The sequence below is a fragment of the Notamacropus eugenii genome, chromosome 1 (genome assembly GCF_028372415.1).
Source record: "Notamacropus eugenii isolate mMacEug1 chromosome 1, mMacEug1.pri_v2, whole genome shotgun sequence".
NCBI classification, from domain to species: domain Eukaryota; kingdom Metazoa; phylum Chordata; class Mammalia; order Diprotodontia; family Macropodidae; genus Notamacropus; species Notamacropus eugenii.
The window spans coordinates 266307909-266327010 of NC_092872.1; the positions used below are offsets into that span (position 1 = coordinate 266307909).

At 42.0% G+C, this 19102-nt stretch overlaps 1 protein-coding gene across 21 annotated transcripts in view; it reads left to right on the forward strand.

The window, feature by feature from the left end:
• Positions 1-18833, forward strand: part of JMJD1C (jumonji domain containing 1C) — a 241669-nt gene extending 222836 nt beyond the window's left edge. For all 21 annotated transcript variants that reach the window (XM_072628823.1, XM_072628825.1, XM_072628837.1 and 18 more), the window contains 8 exons: positions 1164-1332; positions 1932-2022; positions 2567-2697; positions 3248-3370; positions 13002-13141; positions 15641-15817; positions 17360-17491; positions 17693-18833. In XM_072628823.1, the coding sequence (XP_072484924.1) occupies positions 1164-1332; positions 1932-2022; positions 2567-2697; positions 3248-3370; positions 13002-13141; positions 15641-15817; positions 17360-17491; positions 17693-17782 (1053 nt within the window). In that variant the 3' untranslated portion in view covers positions 17783-18833. The remainder of the gene's footprint in view (positions 1-1163; positions 1333-1931; positions 2023-2566; positions 2698-3247; positions 3371-13001; positions 13142-15640; positions 15818-17359; positions 17492-17692) is intronic.
• The last annotated feature ends 269 nt before the right edge of the window (positions 18834-19102 follow it).

Below are 19102 nucleotides of genomic sequence, written 5' to 3' on the forward strand. Positions count from 1 at the left end.
AAGCTGGAATTAAGGTTTCTAGGAGAAACCTCAACAATCTCAGATATCTCTCTGATAACAGAAAGAGAATTCCGAAGTCTTTTTGTGAAGGTGAAAGATGAGAGTGTAAAAGCTGATCTGAGACTTAATATAAGAAAAACTAAGATCTTGACAACTGGTCCTACTGCTTCCTGACTAACCAAGGGTGCAAAAATGGAAACAGGGTCAGATTTTCTATTTTGAGGCTCAAAGATCACTGCAGATGGTGACTACAGCCTTAAAAGTAAAAGACACTTTGCTCTTTGGAAGGAAAGCTAGGGCAAATCTGAACAGCAGACTGAAAAGCAGAGACATCATCCTGCCAACAGAAGTCCATAGTCAGAGCTATGGTTTTTCCAGTAGCAGTGTATGACTGTGAGAGTTAGCCTATAAGAAAGCTGACAGCATCTTAGAATCAATGCTTTCATGTTGTGGTGCCAGAGAAGACTTTTGAATCTCTTGGATGGCAAGGAGGTCAAATCAGTCAACATTTAAAGAATTTAATTGAAGCTATTCATTGGAAGGTCAGATGCTGAAGCTTTTAAATACTTCAGCCACATAATGAGAAAATGGGACTTGTTGGAAAATACCCTAATGTTGGGGAAAACTGAAGGCAAAAGGAAAGGGGGACAGCAGAGGATGGGATGGATAAGTAGTGTTACGGAAATGTTATGAACTTAGACAGACTTGGAGAGGTAGTTAAGCATAGAAGGGCCTGGCATGCTTTGATCCATGGGGTCACAAAAAGTCAGACACAACTAGATGACTGAGCAGCACCAATCATGGCTCCCAACAGTTTTCTGTCACTTCATACTACCTAGCCTCGTGATGCCTTTACATACAGCAAATTTTCACTAATTTGTAAAAATTAAATCAATAAGCTTTTTAAAATTGTTGCATTGTTCAGGCCTTTCAATACTTCATAGATAACATCATTGGGACTATTTTGAGATATAAACATTTTTAGGAAAGGGGAGAAAGGTAAGACACAGGAGATACTTTCTCAATCTTAGAACATCTTCAGTAGATACACTTGGAAAATGCAGGTCAAAAAGTACTGAGTAGTTGTAATTAGGACTTAATTATGAATTGTGTTTTAAGTTCTCCTTGGTTCTAACCTTTTTCTTTTCTTTTTTCTTCAAAAGCCTGTAGTGGTTTCTGGTGTACACAAGAAAATGAACATCAACTTGTGGAAAGCAGAGGCAATTGGTCTTGATTTTGGCAACCACCAGGCAGATCTCCTGAATTGCAAAGATGGCATTATCTCAAATGCCAACGTTAAGGAATTCTGGGATGGTTTTGAAGACATTTCAAGTATATGATTTTTCACTATTGTTGTTAAATATAGTTCCAAAAATGAAAAATTGTTCAGGTGTAATATTTCTAGAAGGCAGCTAAGCTTTGGCAACATGTAGATTGAAACAGTGTTATCTACAAAATGAGGACTTAGGTCTGAGTTTTAATCCTGGCTACACCTTTAGCTATATCATTTATTAAGCAAATCATTTAAGTACTCTGTGACTCAATTACTCATTTATCAGTTGGGAGTGATATTAAAAATCATTTTCTCAGCCAAATGAAGTAATAATAAAAGCAAAATATTTTAGAAAGTAAAAATCACTTTACAAATGTATAGTATGATTGTTCATAATAAATAAAAGGCTTAAAGAAATCCTTCTAAAGAGATTTTGGGATTTCACACTTTATGGAATCATAAAGGAATAATTCATTATGTTGTAGCCTCAGAAAATTAGGAATCCTGACAAGCAGTAAGCATTTGTGACTTTTTAACTGCACAGTACCGAGCAATAATCAGAATAAAACTTTTGAATGATATGTCTTTTCTGTCTCCCTCTACATTGTTTGAAAATGGCAATTCAGTTTATTTTTGATGATCACTGTATTCTTTACAGAACGGCAAAAAATGAAAAGTGGAGAACCGGTTGTTTTAAAATTGAAAGACTGCCCTTCAGGAGAAGACTTCAAAACTATGATGCCAGCAAGGTATTACATCAAATGAAACTTGTCTATTAGTGGTTAGTAGTCACATTGGGGTTGACTTCCAGGTGGAGATCGGGCATTCAGGAAAGAGGTGGCTTGTGTAATGCAAAGACTCGGGCACTGGGAAATTTGGGCTTGACTGTAGGAGATGACTGACAGAGCTCCTGCTTCCTGAAGCCCCCCATGGGAGCAGGCCTTGTTTTCTCTTTCTCCCCCTGCCTTACTGAGCTTTCCAATGACATGATTTCGGGAGGAAGCTGATTCAGAATCCATCTGGTGTGAGTCTGGATCAGAGATCATCCAGGAAAGCTGTCTATGATCCTTTCTCCTGCTCCTTCTGGGCTTTACCACTTGTGTTACCCTCAGACCTGGTCAGAATCGAGGGAAAATGTCACCTGATAATACAAAGAAGCTTACAGTCAGGCCTTCTTTTCATGGAGTTCTTTGCTCCTAGGCCTTGTTGTGGAAGTTGGAGGAAATATTAAGATTAAAAACACTTTGAAAATCTTAAATTCCCAAACAAATTTCAAGTATTATAATCTTCCAGATATGAAGATCTATTTAAATGCCTGCCATTACCAGAATATTGTAATCCTGAAGGAAAATTCAATCTGGCCTCTCACTTGCCAGGATTTTTTGTTCGTCCAGACCTAGGACCCAGATTGTGCAGTGCATATGGTGAGTAGCTCTCACTACCAAAAATAACAATGCAGCTTTTACACAGGTACGTGGCTAAATCCTACGATGGTTTCCGTTTATTGTTAGGTTATAAATGTCTTTGTTACTCTATGGCCTTTCAACACTTTTCTTAGCATATCCCCTATTTTATTGTATTCATCATTAGCTCAATATCAGAATTAGAAAATAAATGCTTCCCTTGTGAGTTTTCTCCATACTTAGGAATTTGTTACTTGTATAACCTGTTAAGAGAAAATATTTTAATGTCATCAACAATATACTATGACCAAATATAGTGAAGAAAAAATCCATTGTGTAGAGTAAAATCATAAATGATAAAAAACCTTTTGCAAATATTGACATGCTTTGTAAATTTCAAACTTTTGCTTAGTGGTGTATTCTTTCATGTGCAGGTTGAATTAATCACTACCGATGCAGAAATAATTTCCTCACTGTGAACTGGAATTGGGGGATTATATATTAATATATGAGTAGAGGTATGGGAACTAAATGTATATTCATGAAAACTCAAATCTTATTTCAAATGTAGGTGTGGCTGCCACTAAAGATCATGATATCGGAACAACAAATCTCCACATTGAAGTTTCTGATGTTGTGAACGTTCTACTTTACGTGGGTGTAGCAAAAGGAAATGGAGTGCTTTCAAAATCAGGTACAGAAACCTTCCCTGAAAATGTAATCCAGGTATTTATGACTAATAGTTGAATAACCACCCCATACTCTTAACTATTGATAGTAATAACCTGATGTCTATAGCACTCCAAAGTTCGATGTGTTTAAAAATACTTTATCTCATTTGGTTCAGATACCAACACTAGAAGATAGTGCATTAAACCTCATTGTACAGGTTAGGAAACAACGTGATTTGCCCCTATTCTCCCAGCAAGTCAGTGTCAGGTAGGTAGGACTTGAACTCAGGTCTCTCCTACTTCTGAGCCCAGTACTTTTCCCTCTGCATTGCACAGACTTTGTTTCTTTCATTCACCAAAACCCAGCTGCTGGATTATCAGTGACAAGCGCTAAGAATAAGTGTAAGATAGGGACATCTTCATACTTGATAGATCATAATCAGCAAATAGATGATGTTTGTCCTTTATTTTAGTTCCTTTTAACACCAATAACCTTTCCATTGGTCATTTAAGGAATTGAGAAGCAGAGTAATCTTCCCAATGAATTCCTTGGATTAGCCCCTTTCCCCATGATTTTTATGTTGCCTAATTTGTTGCTTGAAGGCATGAATAAAACATATGAAGGACACATTTCTCTTGACAGTCAGGTGTTTTTTTGTTGTTGGGTGTTGGGGGTTGTTTTTTTTTAATATCATGATGTTTAGAAAAGAGCTTTTTTGGCTCATGTGTCAGGAGATCATCTAATCCACTGCAACTTACGTTGCAATGTTGTTAAACCTCAGTTATAACTTCCCACATTTTTAATTAAGCTGCAGAAATAAGACACCCACAAACTGTGCCAGCATCGTGGTAGATACTGGGGTTACAAGAACAAAACTAGCAGTAACTGCTGCCCAAGAGTTGATCTTCCATCAGGAAAGAGAACATGAGGACTTAGTAGTATATGCCAAATCAGTAAAAGCTAGTTTAGGGCAAGAGGTCCTCTGGAAAGGTTTAATGGGAGGGTGTTGCTTGAGCTGAATCTTGAAGGGAATGAAGTAAGGTTTTAGAAGGTGGAAATGAGTACATCCTGCATCTCCAGTGAGTGCAAAAGCATGGGCATGGTACATGTGAAGGACCCGAGAGAAGGCTTGTTGGATGGGTGGCCAGGGGCCAGAAGAGGAGTGGTGGATGAAGAAACTGGGGCCGGCTTATGGAGGGGCTTCCATTTTGTTTTAGAGGTTCCCAGGAGCCACTGGAATTAAGTGAGTAGCTTTGGAGCTCTGTGGATCTAGTGGCATGGGGAGAGATATGGCACAGAAGCCAGTTAGAAGGCAGTGGTCCAGCAAGAAGTCACAAATGGAAGATTGAACCAAGGGGGTGACTTTATGAGGAGTGAAGAAGGGGAGGCAGGGGTGGTGTGAGAGATGCAGCCAAGGGAGAAACAATAAAATGTGGCAACTGAACGGAGATGAGAGATGAGTGAAAATAAGGAGGTTGGGATGCCACCAGCCTTGTGAATCTGAACAGTTGGGCAAAGAGTGGCACCTTCCGCAGGAAATGGGGAAATGCAGAAGAGCAGAGGTTAGTGACTCCTATTTTGAAAAAGTCTGAGTTTGAAATAACCAATAGGCGAGTTGATGATGTGGGACTGGAATTCATGATGGAGACTGGGACTGGCTCTATTAAAGGAGTTTTTTGAACAACGAAGCTTGTAGTGTTAGGAAACCTCCAAGAGAGTCTAGAGAGAAACAGGGCCCAAACAGTCTTGGAGTACAGCCGCAGCTACAGGGTATAATGAGTCAACAAAGGTAACACAGAGGACCAGGAGGAGGGAGGAGGTGACCCAAGGAAGTCAAGAAGAATGAAGACCGAGAAAAGACTATCCAATGAGTGATGGAGTCTGAGACTGGATGGCCATGGGGAGTTCCAAAGGGAACTCCTTCTAAGAGTTTGGCTGAGAAAAGGAGGAAAGATCCAGGATGATCGATCGACTGGGAGAGGGGATCTATTTTGGTGACATTTGTACATGTTTATAAGCAGCTGAGATGGGAAAAAAGTCAGGGTGGGCGAGCAGTCTTCTTGAGAAGATGTAGAGAGGTGGACAGGAGAGCAGGGGAGAGGGAGCCTTGTGGAGTAAAGGGAAAATATAGAGATGAGACTGTCATGCTAGAAGGGCCTCATTACTGGAGCTTGGAGTAAAGAAAGAGAATTGGTGGGGGATGGTCTTGGAATTTATTATAATTTTTATAACATAACAAAATATTAATCTTAATCTGATGGGTAGGTTTTTTCTTAAAACATAAGGTATCTTTGACAGTGTTCCCATTTATTTTTTCAATCACTAAGCAAAATGACTATTCTCTCTTATAACAGTTACTGTCTATTTCTTTGATAAACCAAAGATTTCTTGATTCACTTTTAGCTAAAACATCATTAGTTTTCATATTCAAACCCTTGTTTCACTATATTTTCACAGGACAAGTCCATAACCTGTTCTTACTCAGAGGAAAGCAAAATACATGGTGTTATGAAATACTTTGGGTCCCTAAAGTGAAACCAGAATTAATTTTGTAGAAGTAATAAGCAGATCTTTCCTTCTATTTCATTGGCAGAACTGATGTGTGTTTATTTAAAAAATTCTATTTTCACTATCACCTACAGTTCTTTTTCACATATATAATCACTTTCTATTTCTGAGTCAGGTTATTAATTTGGGGGCCTTTCAATAAATTTATTTAGAGCGATTTTTGGAAACATCCACCAAATATCCATCTAGAGGAAGAATTCTCTATGTTATTTTCAGAATTGTTCTGATTGTCTGAACTTCCCTTCTGACCTTAATTCTGTTCTTTTCTGTGCACTGTTTCTCATTTTTAATTATATTTTTTCATTTAACAAGCATTTATTTGCTCTTATACACACCATAATTTTTTTTTTCTAAAAAGGGAAATGAAACCCTTTTTAACAAATGTATGTAGTCAAGCAAACAAGTTCCCACACTGACCAAAAACATCTCTTTGTGCATCGAGTCCATCACCCCTAGGTTAGAGATAGGTAGCATGCTTTTATCTTTTGTTGTCTGGAATCATGATGGAACACTGTGATGTTCAGAATTCTTAAGTCTTTCCAAGTTGTTTGTTTTTATTATTGTATATGTTGGTGTATATGTATGGTGTTCTCTTGATTCTGCTCACCTCCTTCTGTATCAAGTATGTACATACAAGCTTTCTCAGATGTCTCTGAAGATATCTTCTTTCTTATGGCACAATGGTATTCCTTTACCTTTGTAGACCATCATTTATAGAACTCTTAACCAGTTGATGGGCACCCTCTTAGTTTCCAGTTCACTGTCACCACACAAAAAAAAGAGCTGTTGTAAAAAGTCTTGCTCATCTTCCTCCTCCATAGGGAGGTACAGGCTTGGTGTAGTGGTAGAGCTGGGTGAAAGGCCAGATTAGTGATTTTAGGGGCAAAACTCCCAAAGACTTTCTAGAGTTTTGGCCCTCTGCTTTCACAGTATTCTGCAAAGAATTTCATGGGCTATTTTGTTTTCATTAAGTTAGCTAGTTAACAATAGATTGAAAAGCTACAGCTCCTCACTGTTTCTGAATAGTCTGATTGTCTGTGGAACATGACATGAATCCAGATTGTACAAGGGGCTTCAGTTCTGAAGTCATGCTTGTGCACCTGCATTTAATCCAGTTCTTTATTGAGTTCCATGGTGTGATCTTCCCAATTGGATTGTGCACTCCTTGAGGTAGGCCATTTTGTGTTCTCCTCCTGTAGTGCAGCACATGTAAGAACTGTTGGTTAAATCTTGGCTGCTTGAAGGAATGGACTATTGGTGGCCCTGAGGTCTATAGTTGTCAATGATGTCTGTTCGGCCTTGAGGCCGAAGGGCTACCTGAGTCTTACCTTACCTGTCGTCCAGGTCTTCGGTTGGCCAAACCGGATAAACGTATTGAGAGAAGAGACTTTCCAGAGTCGAACAAGGGTTAGGCTTTATTCAGGGTCTTGGTTACATGTGCAGGGTGAATTCTTCCTCAGGAGAGAGGAATCCTCCTCCTCCCAAGGAGGCAAAGATCGTACAGCAAGAGAATGGGAGTGGGAGAGGGGAGGGACCCTCTGCCCTCTAAAGGCCCTTAAGCGCAAAGAGCACCTTCAGGCTTTCCTGACTCTACTTAAGCTCTCACGAGAATACCGGGCATGCTCTCAGCCCTTAGCTTAGTCAACAACAGGTATGCTTAGACCCCGGGCCAATCTCAAGGGTGGGATGCTCTCCCCAGCACGTATCCCATGGAGAAGAGTCGGAGATGCACAAGATAGCCCGTGTCTCACTCCTCAGTTCCCAGCTATTCCCTGGGGGGCCTCATGAGAACTCTTAAGGTTTAGAAGTCCTCACCTTTACCTGCCCAAGACTGTCCACGTGAAACTGAGCTTACACCCCCAACAGATGTCTACCTCAGAACCCACACTTTTCCTTACCAGAGTTTCTATCTCACTGCCAGGGTAGACGAAGAATGATTTTCATTCATCGCATAGGGGTTTTAATCTAGATTAATTTATCATTTTTAGTGTATAAAAGGGAAGAGTTCTGCTGTGTTGTTTCCAAGTTGATACTTTTAAAAGAACCTGGAGAGCATTAAAAGAGGAGAAGAAGCAGTAGGGATGTCACTGAGTCACTTAAAGGGATTGGTTAAGGAAAGGAGACTTAGGAGAAATCACTTCTTTCTGAGGCACTGAAAGGCTGTGGTTGATGTGAAAGAGACAGGGAGCAGAGGTTGGAAAGGGGCCACGTTTGGCTCAGTGGAAAAAACTTGTAAATGTTGAGAAGATGAGTTCCTTGTCAGGCCAAGGCTGGTGCACTCGGGATTCTTGTTCAGTCATGGCTGGCACCACCAGCTCACAACCTGGGCATCCTCCTCAGCTCAGTCTCTTCCCCTCCCCCCCCACCCCCACCCCGCTCCTTGCCAATCCCATGTACACCCCCACTGTGATACAGGCCCTTGTCCCCTGACCCCTGGACCAGTGCCATGGCAGCTGAGGGGGGGTTCCACCATCTATCCCTATCCCACTCCCTTTCCACTCGGCTACCATACAGGCTCTCCTCAGGTGCAGCTCCAACCCTGTTACCTTCCAGTGACTCTCTTATCACCTCTAGGATCAAATATACAATCTTGTGTTTGCCTTTCTGAGCCTTTCATCTCCTCATCCCTTCCCAGCCCACATTAGCAGACTGTACCCCTGGGCTAGAGTTCTGCATCTCCTGACTTAGGTGCTTTCCTTCAGGTGTCATCTCAAGTCCACATCCCCTTAAAGCCAGGGCAACTCTCCGCCAGAGGGAACTCTGTGGTTTTCTCCACTTAATTCTGTGTATAGCTTGTTTGTACCTGATGGTGGCATTCATCTTCCCCGTTAGACTGCAAGAGAAACAACTGTTTGGTTTGGTTTGGGTTTTCATCAGGGTGTGGGTGGCCTTGATTGTGTTCCTGGTGCTTAGCACAGGGCCAGGAATAGAGCAGGTACATGCATGAGAAAAACTTGTGAACTTGGCCCTTCCAGCTTTGATTCCATTATCAAGTTAGTCAGATTCAGAAGCCACAGTATGAAGGGGTAAGGTCTCTCTACCTCTTTAAGAACATTTCTTCCCTGTAGCTTCAACATTTTTTCTGACATTTGAAGTGGGAATCTGGTTGTTTACTTTCTTAGGGTTTTAAATGCAGTTGTTCTAACTTCCCAAGTATCCAAGCCATAGTTTTTCCTTAAGTACCAGAAATCCCTTTCTCCTTCTATGGAGTGCTCATGTGTCCTCTGTTCCCCACTGCTTGATCTCAGTAATGGTTACAAAGTCCCTCCGGATCAAGAAGAGGAGACTGAGGCTTTTCCTCCCCCATGCCCCAAGGGATTCCCTGTCAGAAGCTGGAGCTGGGACTGTGTCCTATGCTCACAGATGCTGCCATCCCTTACATCAGTTTCAATCCCCTGTCTTAAAAAGATAATCAAATTAATTACAGCTGTTCTTCATTCCTTAAAAGGCAAAATAAGAATATTTTACTTTCTCCATGAAGTGATAGCAAAGAACTTCAGAAAGGCCATTCTCCTTCCCTTCTATCATCCTCAGATGGGGTCATTTGAAGGTGCTTTTCCTGTGATTTGCCAATCAATCCCTTTAGGTATCACCATCTTTTTTTCTCAGTTCAAAGATGTGTTTCCCTTCAGCATAGCCTATCCATTTCCCAAAGGCTGCGGCCTCCCCCTTGAAGCAGGCTCTGTCCTGGAGGGCCTGTCTTGCCTGGGCTCTCCCCCAGTAGAGTTGGGTCTCTGAGCAGAGGGACCGGGTGTTGGCCTCTCTTTGTATTTCCAGCCTTCGGCACACGGCAACTATGAAACAAATGCTTGCTGACTAGTGTATTTTCTTGGAGAAGTTAACATCATGTAGCTTGGAATACTCATTATGACAAAAGCAGCCCCAGCCAGGCTCCTCCTCACTCCTTACCTCCAGGCAGGGGGCTGCACCCTGTCAGCTGATGCTTTGGAGTCTTGGATGGAATATGTTCTTTCTTTTTGACCTACTGTAATCACTTCATGAAGACCTTGTGTTTAAAGTAGCCCAAATGGACTCTCCAGAAAATAGAATCCCAGTGATGGACTTTGAAGGATTCTTGCCCTTGGTTCCAAAATTTTGCAATAGAAATGAACCATGACTTGAATTGCTCATCTTCAGAGCACGCAATTAGAGTATTTTTAAATATGATGGAAGGCCGTGTTAATGATCCAGACATAAGAGTTCCCTTGGGTATTTGTTGTGTGGTAGGTGAAAGATGAAATGACTGAGGAAACAAAGGTTTGATCTTCCAAGCATATTGATTTATTAAGCAGTGCATGCCAGTTGCCTGAGAATATAGGACTAGGCCCCTGCTTCAGCTTAACTCTGGACTCCAAATATTGTAAAAACAATAAAGCCAACTAATTAAAAGGAAACAGTACAACATTAGGTAATCTGATTTCTAATTGGATGAAAGATTAGGTAGGGACTTTGCAGCTTGGGAGAGGGAAAGGGAACAGGTGCAATTCCTTGAATTCAGAAAAAGAGATGTCCTGCTCACCACCACCACCATCACCACCCCTAAAGGTGTCCATGAACAATCAAAGGAACATAGAAACAATTAACTGATGGATTATGTGGGGCCAGTTTTCAGATAAGATGAATGAATTGCTTGAGATGTACAATGGTGAGAAAACTCCTTGCACCAGCCTTTGGATCTGACTGAGTTTCTAGTCAGCATAACCAAGGTCTGTAGTTAAAGATCTCTCTAAGCAACAGGGAGAGAGGGTTCAGCTTTCCAGCCATAAAGGGCTAAGCTCAAACAATGCAATAAGGTTTTCTCCCAATTCCCACAATTGAATAATGTTTTCTCACAAGACAGAAATTGGACTAGATCCATAATTGAATAGAAAGGGAACTGAGCTAGCTCCAGAATTGAGTTGCAAGATGGAGTCACTGTGATCACTCACTTCCCACAATTCACCACTTGCTGTCCTAACCCTCTCAGTCCTCTCTGTTCTGGTCTCCTTTCAGAGGCCATGCCCTTTTTCATTCCAAACATGAAGAATCTTGACTTCTGAATTTGAAACATTCCTGTTCTTTGATTTTATATTATGGCTAGATCACCTCAAGTATAAATCACCACGAAACAGTGGATGGAGCACTGGGTTTGGTGTCAGCCTGCCTCCAATTTGCCCTCGAACACGTGTTCTTGGCCAGTCAGTCACCCCTAGGCCAGTCAAGTGAAATACTTAGAAATGAAAGTGACTACTCTCAAGAAGCTAACATCTTTTCAGAGGAGACACTACCTGTACACATGATTATAAAACCAAACCACAGGTTATTTTTGGAGATATTTTATTTTTTCTCCGAGTACACATAAAAAAACCCCATTTTTAACACTTTCTGGAATTCCAGATTCTGTCCCCCCAAGAGAGTAAATAGTCTGATATAAATCATATATGTGCAGTCATGTAAAATATTTCCATATTGGTCATTTTGTGGAAGCAAACTCAAACAAAAAAAATAGTTTGCTTCAGTCTGTAGTCAGATGCCTCCAGTCTTTTCTCTGGAGGCAGATAGCATTCTTTGTTGAGTCCTTTAGGATTGTCTTAGTTCATTGTTTTGCTGTGAATAGCTAAGTTACTCACAGTTGATCATCACATAATATTGCTGTTACTGTGGACATGTTTGGATTCTGCTCACTTCACTTTGTATCAGTTCAGGTAAGGCTTTCCAGGGTTTTCTGAGAGCATTTTGCTCACCATTTCTTAGGGCACAATAATGTTCTTGTTCAGCCTTTCCCCAATTGATGGGCATCCCCTCAATTTCCAATTCCTAATTAGCTACCACAAAAGGAGCTGCTTTAGGAAGTATTACAAAATATTTTTGTCCAAATAGGTCCTCTCCCTCCACCCCCTTTTTTAAATCTTTGGGTTACAGACCAGATTGAGGTGCTGTAAATATATACACACATGTATATTTGTGTGTATGTATGTATGTAGATATACACGTGTGTGTAGGTTTTTTTATGTTTTGGGGGCACGGACCTAGTAATGGTATTGCTGGATCAAAGGGTATGCAGTTTGATAGACCTTAGGCATGGTTCTAAATTGTTCTCCAGAATCACTGAATCAGTTCACAACTCCACCAACGATGCAGTCATGTCCCAATTTTCCCATATCCATCCCCTCCAACGTTTATCGTTTTCCTTTTTTGTCTTACTGGGCAATCTGAGGGGTGTCTCAGAGTTATAGTGGGCCATAGTTAAAGGAGACACTAGCAACTGGCAGGGTGGGAGGTGATCAGGAAAAGCCTTGTGGCAAGTTATTTAACTTCTCTGAGCCTCTTTTTTGTATCATCTGCAAAACAAGGTTTAGACCATATATCTAAAAACTCATGCAGCTCTAAATGTATGATCTGTATATTATTGTTTTAGTGAAGAGAGGCTAAGTAATGTAGCAGAGAGAGAGCCAGACTAGGAAGCTCCCTGGGTTCAAGATTCACCTTTGACATATGCTAGCTGCTTGACTGACTGAACAAGTCTCCTCGCTCCTCAGTGCACTGGGCAACTTTAAGACTAAGTTGTAGAAAAGGTGCCTGCCAACAATAGTGGGGGGAATTCCCTATCCCCACCTCTGAAACAGGCCTGGCGAGTTGTCCTGGCGTTTTCATTTCCTGGTTTGTTTGTGCTGCTTAGGTTTTCTTCCTTCAGCCTCTCCCTTCCATTTTTAGTAGTTCTCTAGTCAAATAAGTCCTGCTTTTGCTTACTAGCTTGATGGGGGTTGTCTGAGAAAGCCATATTGAAGAAAGACATGCTTTTCTCTCCTCCCCATTTTCCAAAAGCACATTTGTGGAGAGATTTTGGTTTCTCTTCCCCAGGACAAGAAGCCCCTTGGTAGTGCTGTTCAGAAATGGTCTCAGTTTCATTTCTTCTGCTCTCTGGCATATGAAGGCACATGAACTCAGGAGGAGAGGTGCTGGGCTTTCCCCAGGGAGGAAGGAACACCCTTGTCTGAGCACTCGGGCATAGCAGCTTTGAATGCATGCAGCTGAGTGTGGCAGTGTCTGCTCAGGCCATGCTGGGGCCTCTTTGTGTGGCCTGACGAGCCCTCTCCATATTTCAGGCATCCTAAAGAAATTTGAGGAAGAAGACCTGGATGACGTTTTAATGAGAAGGCTGAAAGACTCAACTGAGACCCCTGGTGCTCTGTGGCACATCTATGCAGGCGAAGATGCTGACAAGATAAGGGAGTTTCTCCAGAAGGTACGTGCTGTCTGTGTTCCTTAGTGTCACCCTTCTCTAGTCTGCCAGAAAGCATTCAGCATGCTTTGGCTCTGCTTGGGAAAAACAGTTCCACACCTCCACCCACCTCAAGGAGCTGACATCGTACCTGGGGGCTGAGGGGAGAGAAAGGGACCCACCCAGGTGCATTAGGAAAAAAATCTGGAGAATCCAGGATGGACCCCAGAAAGGGAGGAGGCATGGCAAGCCATGGCTAGCTTGCCAGCACTTTAACTTAAATGGAGGGTCTGGAAGAAACTAGCTGATAAGAAGAGGGGGACGGACACTGGGGCATGGAGAAGGAAGGCCCGGCTAGTCTGGATACTAGCTGTAAAGTGGGCATTTCTAGAAGAAGGGGGCCCAAGTCTCAAGGAAATCTGGTTTTTTGTCCAGGTGTTTTTAGTTCTTTTACAACTTTTTAACAGGATTGGATTTATTGAATAGCATTTAGGTTGTTTTGGGAAGAGTTAAAATTGAAAGCTTGGACACTGGAAAACCAAAGTCCATGAACGACGGTGCCTGGGCTGGACCGCAGAGTCACTGGGACTTGGATTGTCAGGCTCTTCCTAAAGAGCGAGGAAGCCCCCCTGCTGCCATAATCCCTCCACACCACCGTTTCATTAAGGGCTAAACTACTGAGCCAAAGAAACAGCTGTTCCTTGGGTGGGACCGGCGGTAGCCACCTAAAAAGGAGACCAGTGAATGTGTTTTGCTTTGTATGTTTTCGGTTTGATTGTTTCTACCCTGTGTATTGGTCTGAAAACAAGGTCTCTGTGGTAGTTGTGTCTGGTGGCTGTTGGTTCCTTGTTCTCTGAGCTATAAACATAGATCCCTTTTTATTTTCTCTCTTCTCTGCCTCCCTCATCAGCTTCCATAGATTCAGTTGCCATCTCTGTGCTTGGTGATTCTCAGTCTACTTCTCTTGTCCCAATCTCTCTGCTGACTTCATGTCCAAAATGGAACTCGTTATCATATGTCATGAAATAAAATTTGTGAAAAGCGCTCGGCACCGCGCTTAGTTACTGTAGTTACTGCAGTAGTCACTATATGAATGGTTACTATATATATAACACTTCTTCCCATCCTTCTTCCTCCTTACCTTCTCACATCCGGCCCCACCCCCCCAGCTTCCTTCCTCCCACTCTGGCGGGCTTGTATCTGAGGTATCAGCCTCAACTCCCCTTATCTCTATCGCCCCCTTATCCAAACTGTTGACAAGGCCTGCACGGGCTCTCCTCTGAGTGCCAAGACCCTTCTCACTTCATGCCTGAGGCACTGCTGTAGCTGCTGATGGGTCTGCCTCCTCCACTCAGCCACTGAAGTGATTTTCCTTAAGCAAAAGTCCTGCTTTATCTCTCCCCTCCCCTCTACATGCACACTCAGTCAATCCCACTGGCTCCCTGTCACCTCCAAAATCAGAAGAAACTTCTCTGCTTGGCATTTAGAGCCTTCTGTTACCTGCCCCCCACCTCTACCACCTTCTAGTCTTCCTCCCTACATACGTTCTCCCATGGACTCTGCTCTCCCCACTCTTTCTCAAATAGGATGCTCTGTCTGTCAGCTGGTGCATTTTTTTTTGGCTGTCCCTCATGCCTGGAATGCTCTCCCTCCTCTGTCCACCTACTTACCTCTCTGGCTTGCTTCAGCTAAAATCCTCCCTTCTAAAGAACCTTCCCCAACCCCTCTAAAATCTGGCCCCTTCTCTATATTCTTTCCTCATTATCTTGTATAGTATTTGCTTTGTATATTACATGCTGGCTTGTTCTCTCCCCCATTGGAGTGACCCAGCACTTCAGCACAGTGCACATAGTAGGTGCTTAATAAATGTTTATTGACTAAGTGAATAAACACAGATGAATTTGCTTTTAAATGTGTCATTTAAGGATTAGTCCATGGCTGCCTCTCTATTGAAAGGTTTGTCACTTAGTCTGACAGAAATGCCACGTACTGCTGCCCTACCCTAGGCCCGATGACCATCATCTTCCACACATGAAGGGTCTGCAGTTCCACTGATGTCCACACTGCAGCAGTGGCTTAATGTTTTATACATTCATTTATGCCAATTTCTTTCTCTAATAATGACAGTTAAGTCCTTAGTTGGCGAAAGGTTATCAGCTAAAACAGACTCTCAGGCAGGCAGCGTAGCCAGACGATGATTTATTTATTCCTCCCCCCTTGTTTAGAGCAGTTGGACATGGGCATCTGGCTTTGTGAGCTGACCTTATTTTTAGTGGGCCGCTTTGGCTGGAGACCTGGCCAACAAGTCCAACAGACAAGGAAGAGGAACCAAAAGAACACGGGTCACCTTCAGTACACTTACTTGGGTTTCTGTCATTTCTTTGTTTGAGCCCCTAATCCACTTCTCTTCCTGTTTGACCCAAGACCTTAAAACAGAGGTCATTGCTTTAAAGACATTTAGTTTGTTGTTGCCTCCTCTCAGAAGCTGGGTGTGTGAACCGTGTGTGTCACTCCACTTTCTAGATTGCAAAAGAACAAGGCCTGGAAGTCCTCCCAGAGCATGACCCCATCCGTGACCAGAGCTGGTATGTGAACAAAAAACTCCGCCAAAGGCTGCTGGATGAGTACGGCGTGAAAACGTGCACTGTCGTCCAGTTTCTGGGTGATGCGATCATCTTGCCGGCAGGTGCACTGCATCAGGTAAAAACCAACAAAGCCTCATGGATTGCGCCTCTGTGTGGATCAGATGGGTGTTTAACTGCACGAGCATTTGTTCGGGTCCATTGGAATACTTTTCCATATATTTGAGAACAACTGACACAGTCCACCACTCTTGGAAGTTAAGGATTGATTTAATTTGTCACTTTCTACCTAGGGTAATGTGTCATGTTCCGGTTTAAGTCTTAAATGTTTTCATGGGAAGTTGAAAAGGGACATTTGGTGGAATTCATTTTTTAAAATGCTTGCTGTACTGAGGCTGAAAAAGGAAAACAAAACTGAGACTTAGGGGACCAAATTTGATTTCCCAGAAAATTATTCCAACCACCATTAACTCTAGTGTTTTCCCTCTTAATCATTTCTAATTTATCCTATATAAAACATGTTTACACATAGTAGTTTGCATGTTGTCTTCCTCCATTAGACTGAACTCCTAAGAGTGGGGACTATGTCTTGTCTTTTTTTGTATCCCCATCATTTCATACAGTGCCTGGAACATAGTAAGTGCTAAAGAAATGCTTATTGACATGAGCAAGAGGATGAGACACTGACTCCAAACATAAAATCATTTAGGTGGAAGCAAATTAACTTCTGGGAAGCAAGTGCTGCACTTTTGTTCCAGTGTAGCAAAGAGATGGGAAGTGAGGGAGTTTCCTGCTGGGACTGGCATGTTTCCCCATTCATTATAACCAGATCCAGAGAGTAGCTTGAAAATTGAGCCAACACTATATTCCCTGGTCATGGGGGGAGGGAAGAATATGGAGACTTGAAGTCCATGGACCATTCAAAATCCTCGAGTTACGGTTCATCATCTCAATCTACTCTTCTCTGCATAGCAAAAAGTAGGCAGACTGAGCTCTGACTCATCATTGAACTTCCCCATCCTTTGGTAGAAATGCCAACAAATAGTGACATGGCCCAGAAGCCAAAGAGGGGGTGGGAAGGAACACCAAGAAATTGCTGAAGAAGGCATGGGCAAAAAGATTTCTGACACCGAGTTTACACATGTTCTTGCTTTCAAAGAGGGACTCGATAGATACTAATTCACAGCTTGACTGCCTGTCTTCTGGATTCTTTCATTTAACAAAGTGCTTTAACTTTCATCAGACAAACCCTGAGAGGTAAATAAGTGCAAACAAGTTCCATTTTATTTTTTAGAGAATGCAGCGTGGCTTCCACCTTAGTTTTGTAAAGTTGAATATTGCTTTGAGTTTAGATTCCAGTCCTTACTGCCTTACTTCCTTGAACAAGTAATTTCTCTGGGGTTTAGCTCTCTTCATCTGTTAAACAGAGGATTGGACTAGAGCCCTAAGACCTCTGCTGGCTCTGTAACTTCCCTCCTCCCTTCTCTGCTGAGAACTCATCTACTGGCAGATGACTCCCTGAGAGGCAGGCTTAGCCTGGTGCTTTGTGGCAGTTCCTCTGGACCATAAAGCTCTAGGAAAAGAGTCCTTTTGATCTTGCAGTCCCCTAGGTCACTGAGCAAAGGCTTTGATGACAATTTTGTTTTCTCATGGGGGACAGGTGCAGAATTTTCACAGCTGCATCCAGGTGACTGAAGACTTTGTGTCTCCAGAACATCTTGTTCAATCATTTCACTTAACGCAGGAACTGAGACTGCTGAAGGAGGAAATCAACTATGATGACAAACTGCAGGTAAGGGCTAGATACCTGTGTCTCCCCAGCAACTTTCCCCTGGCAGCATCTGAACCCCAAGTTTTCTTTGCAGTTACCCTTAAAATCTCTTTCTTGGACCCATGGAACAGCCCTTTTGACCCCTAGATACTTTGATTAATAGGGAATTTTCATTTAGTCATTTTGCAGTTGAAGTGACTGGAGTTCCAACATCTCTTTCAGGTGAAAAATATCTTATACCATGCAGTTAAAGAAGTGGTGAGAGCTCTGAAGATGCGGGAAGAGGAAATGGAGGAAATGGAGGAGAATTAAGTGCCCCCTGGATCGGACCGGGGCTCCTCAGCCCTCACATGAAGATCAGCGGGCACACACTCTCCTGGGAGCGCCACCAAACCATCTGTCACAGCTACTGTGATTTCGTGTTAGTTCTAAAAAGAAAGGCAGCCCCCAGCTGCCCTCTCTGTATTATAGTGTACATGGAGTTTGTGAAAATGTCAGATTTAAAATGATGTATTTATTTTTGGGAAAAAATACAAAATTCTATGCTATATTGTTGATCAGATGTAAATGTGATCTTGTACAGTTTGCTAAAATAACTGATATTTTTCACTACATTGAGACAGTTACTGTGAGAGTAGTCCACAAACACCAGCTATTGCCTGCGTTGGGGAAATTGCTGAATCGCACAGCGGTCACTTCATCATCTGAAATTTACTGCCAAATAAGTGTAAAGTTTGTAAAATACAAAGTATATAATGTAGGTGTTCAATAGACACTTCGATACTTTATTGAAGCTGTTCAGTGTACAATTAAACATTTTCAAAAGGTGTAATTTATTTAAATTGTCTCATTTTGGTAAAATTTATGTGGAACTTTTAAAGCTTAATATTAAACTTAATATGCTATGTAAATATATACATATATACATTCAATGATGTATTTTTTTAAAACATTGGCTTGCTTTATTTGTTAAAAAGTGCAAGTGTTACACATGGCTTTGTACATTGAAGTTGAAAGGGGTTTTACATTTTCCATTAAAATGACTTTACCAGATATTGGCTTGCCGTCAGTTTCTCCAGTATGTGCACTGGATGGTGGTGATGGGAAAGATTTTCTGGAGACTGTGCAATGTTTTTCATTTTCATGCTTTTGTCTTCTCTGGTTTTCTTGTGAAACTTCAATCTTGGAAATAGATTCATTGCCTACTTGTGTAAGACTACATGATGAAGAATGTGGTTCATTTTGGCGTCTTGGTTCTGTTTATCTATATTCTGTGGAACAACTTTAATTGGCAGGGGATTCACTTCTAAATTACCAAAACTTTGATATGTGAGAAAATAAATTAAAAGAGAATTTTAAAATATTTGATTAGTGTTTTAATTTCTCTCAAGACAACCAATTATCAGAAAAGGAAAAAATCAGCAGCCCAAGACTATTGCTGGGCTGCCCCATGTTCACAGGTGACTCCTGGACTAGCTCACTAGTTTGTGGAATTCTTTCTGGTGGTACCAAGAAGGGCTCTCCTGGTACCAATGGAAACAGCCTCTCCCTTCACCTCCAGAAGGCTACCCACATAAAAACCTGGAACAAGCAAGCAAGTTCTGACTCCCAACTCTGCCTCAGCATAGTTTC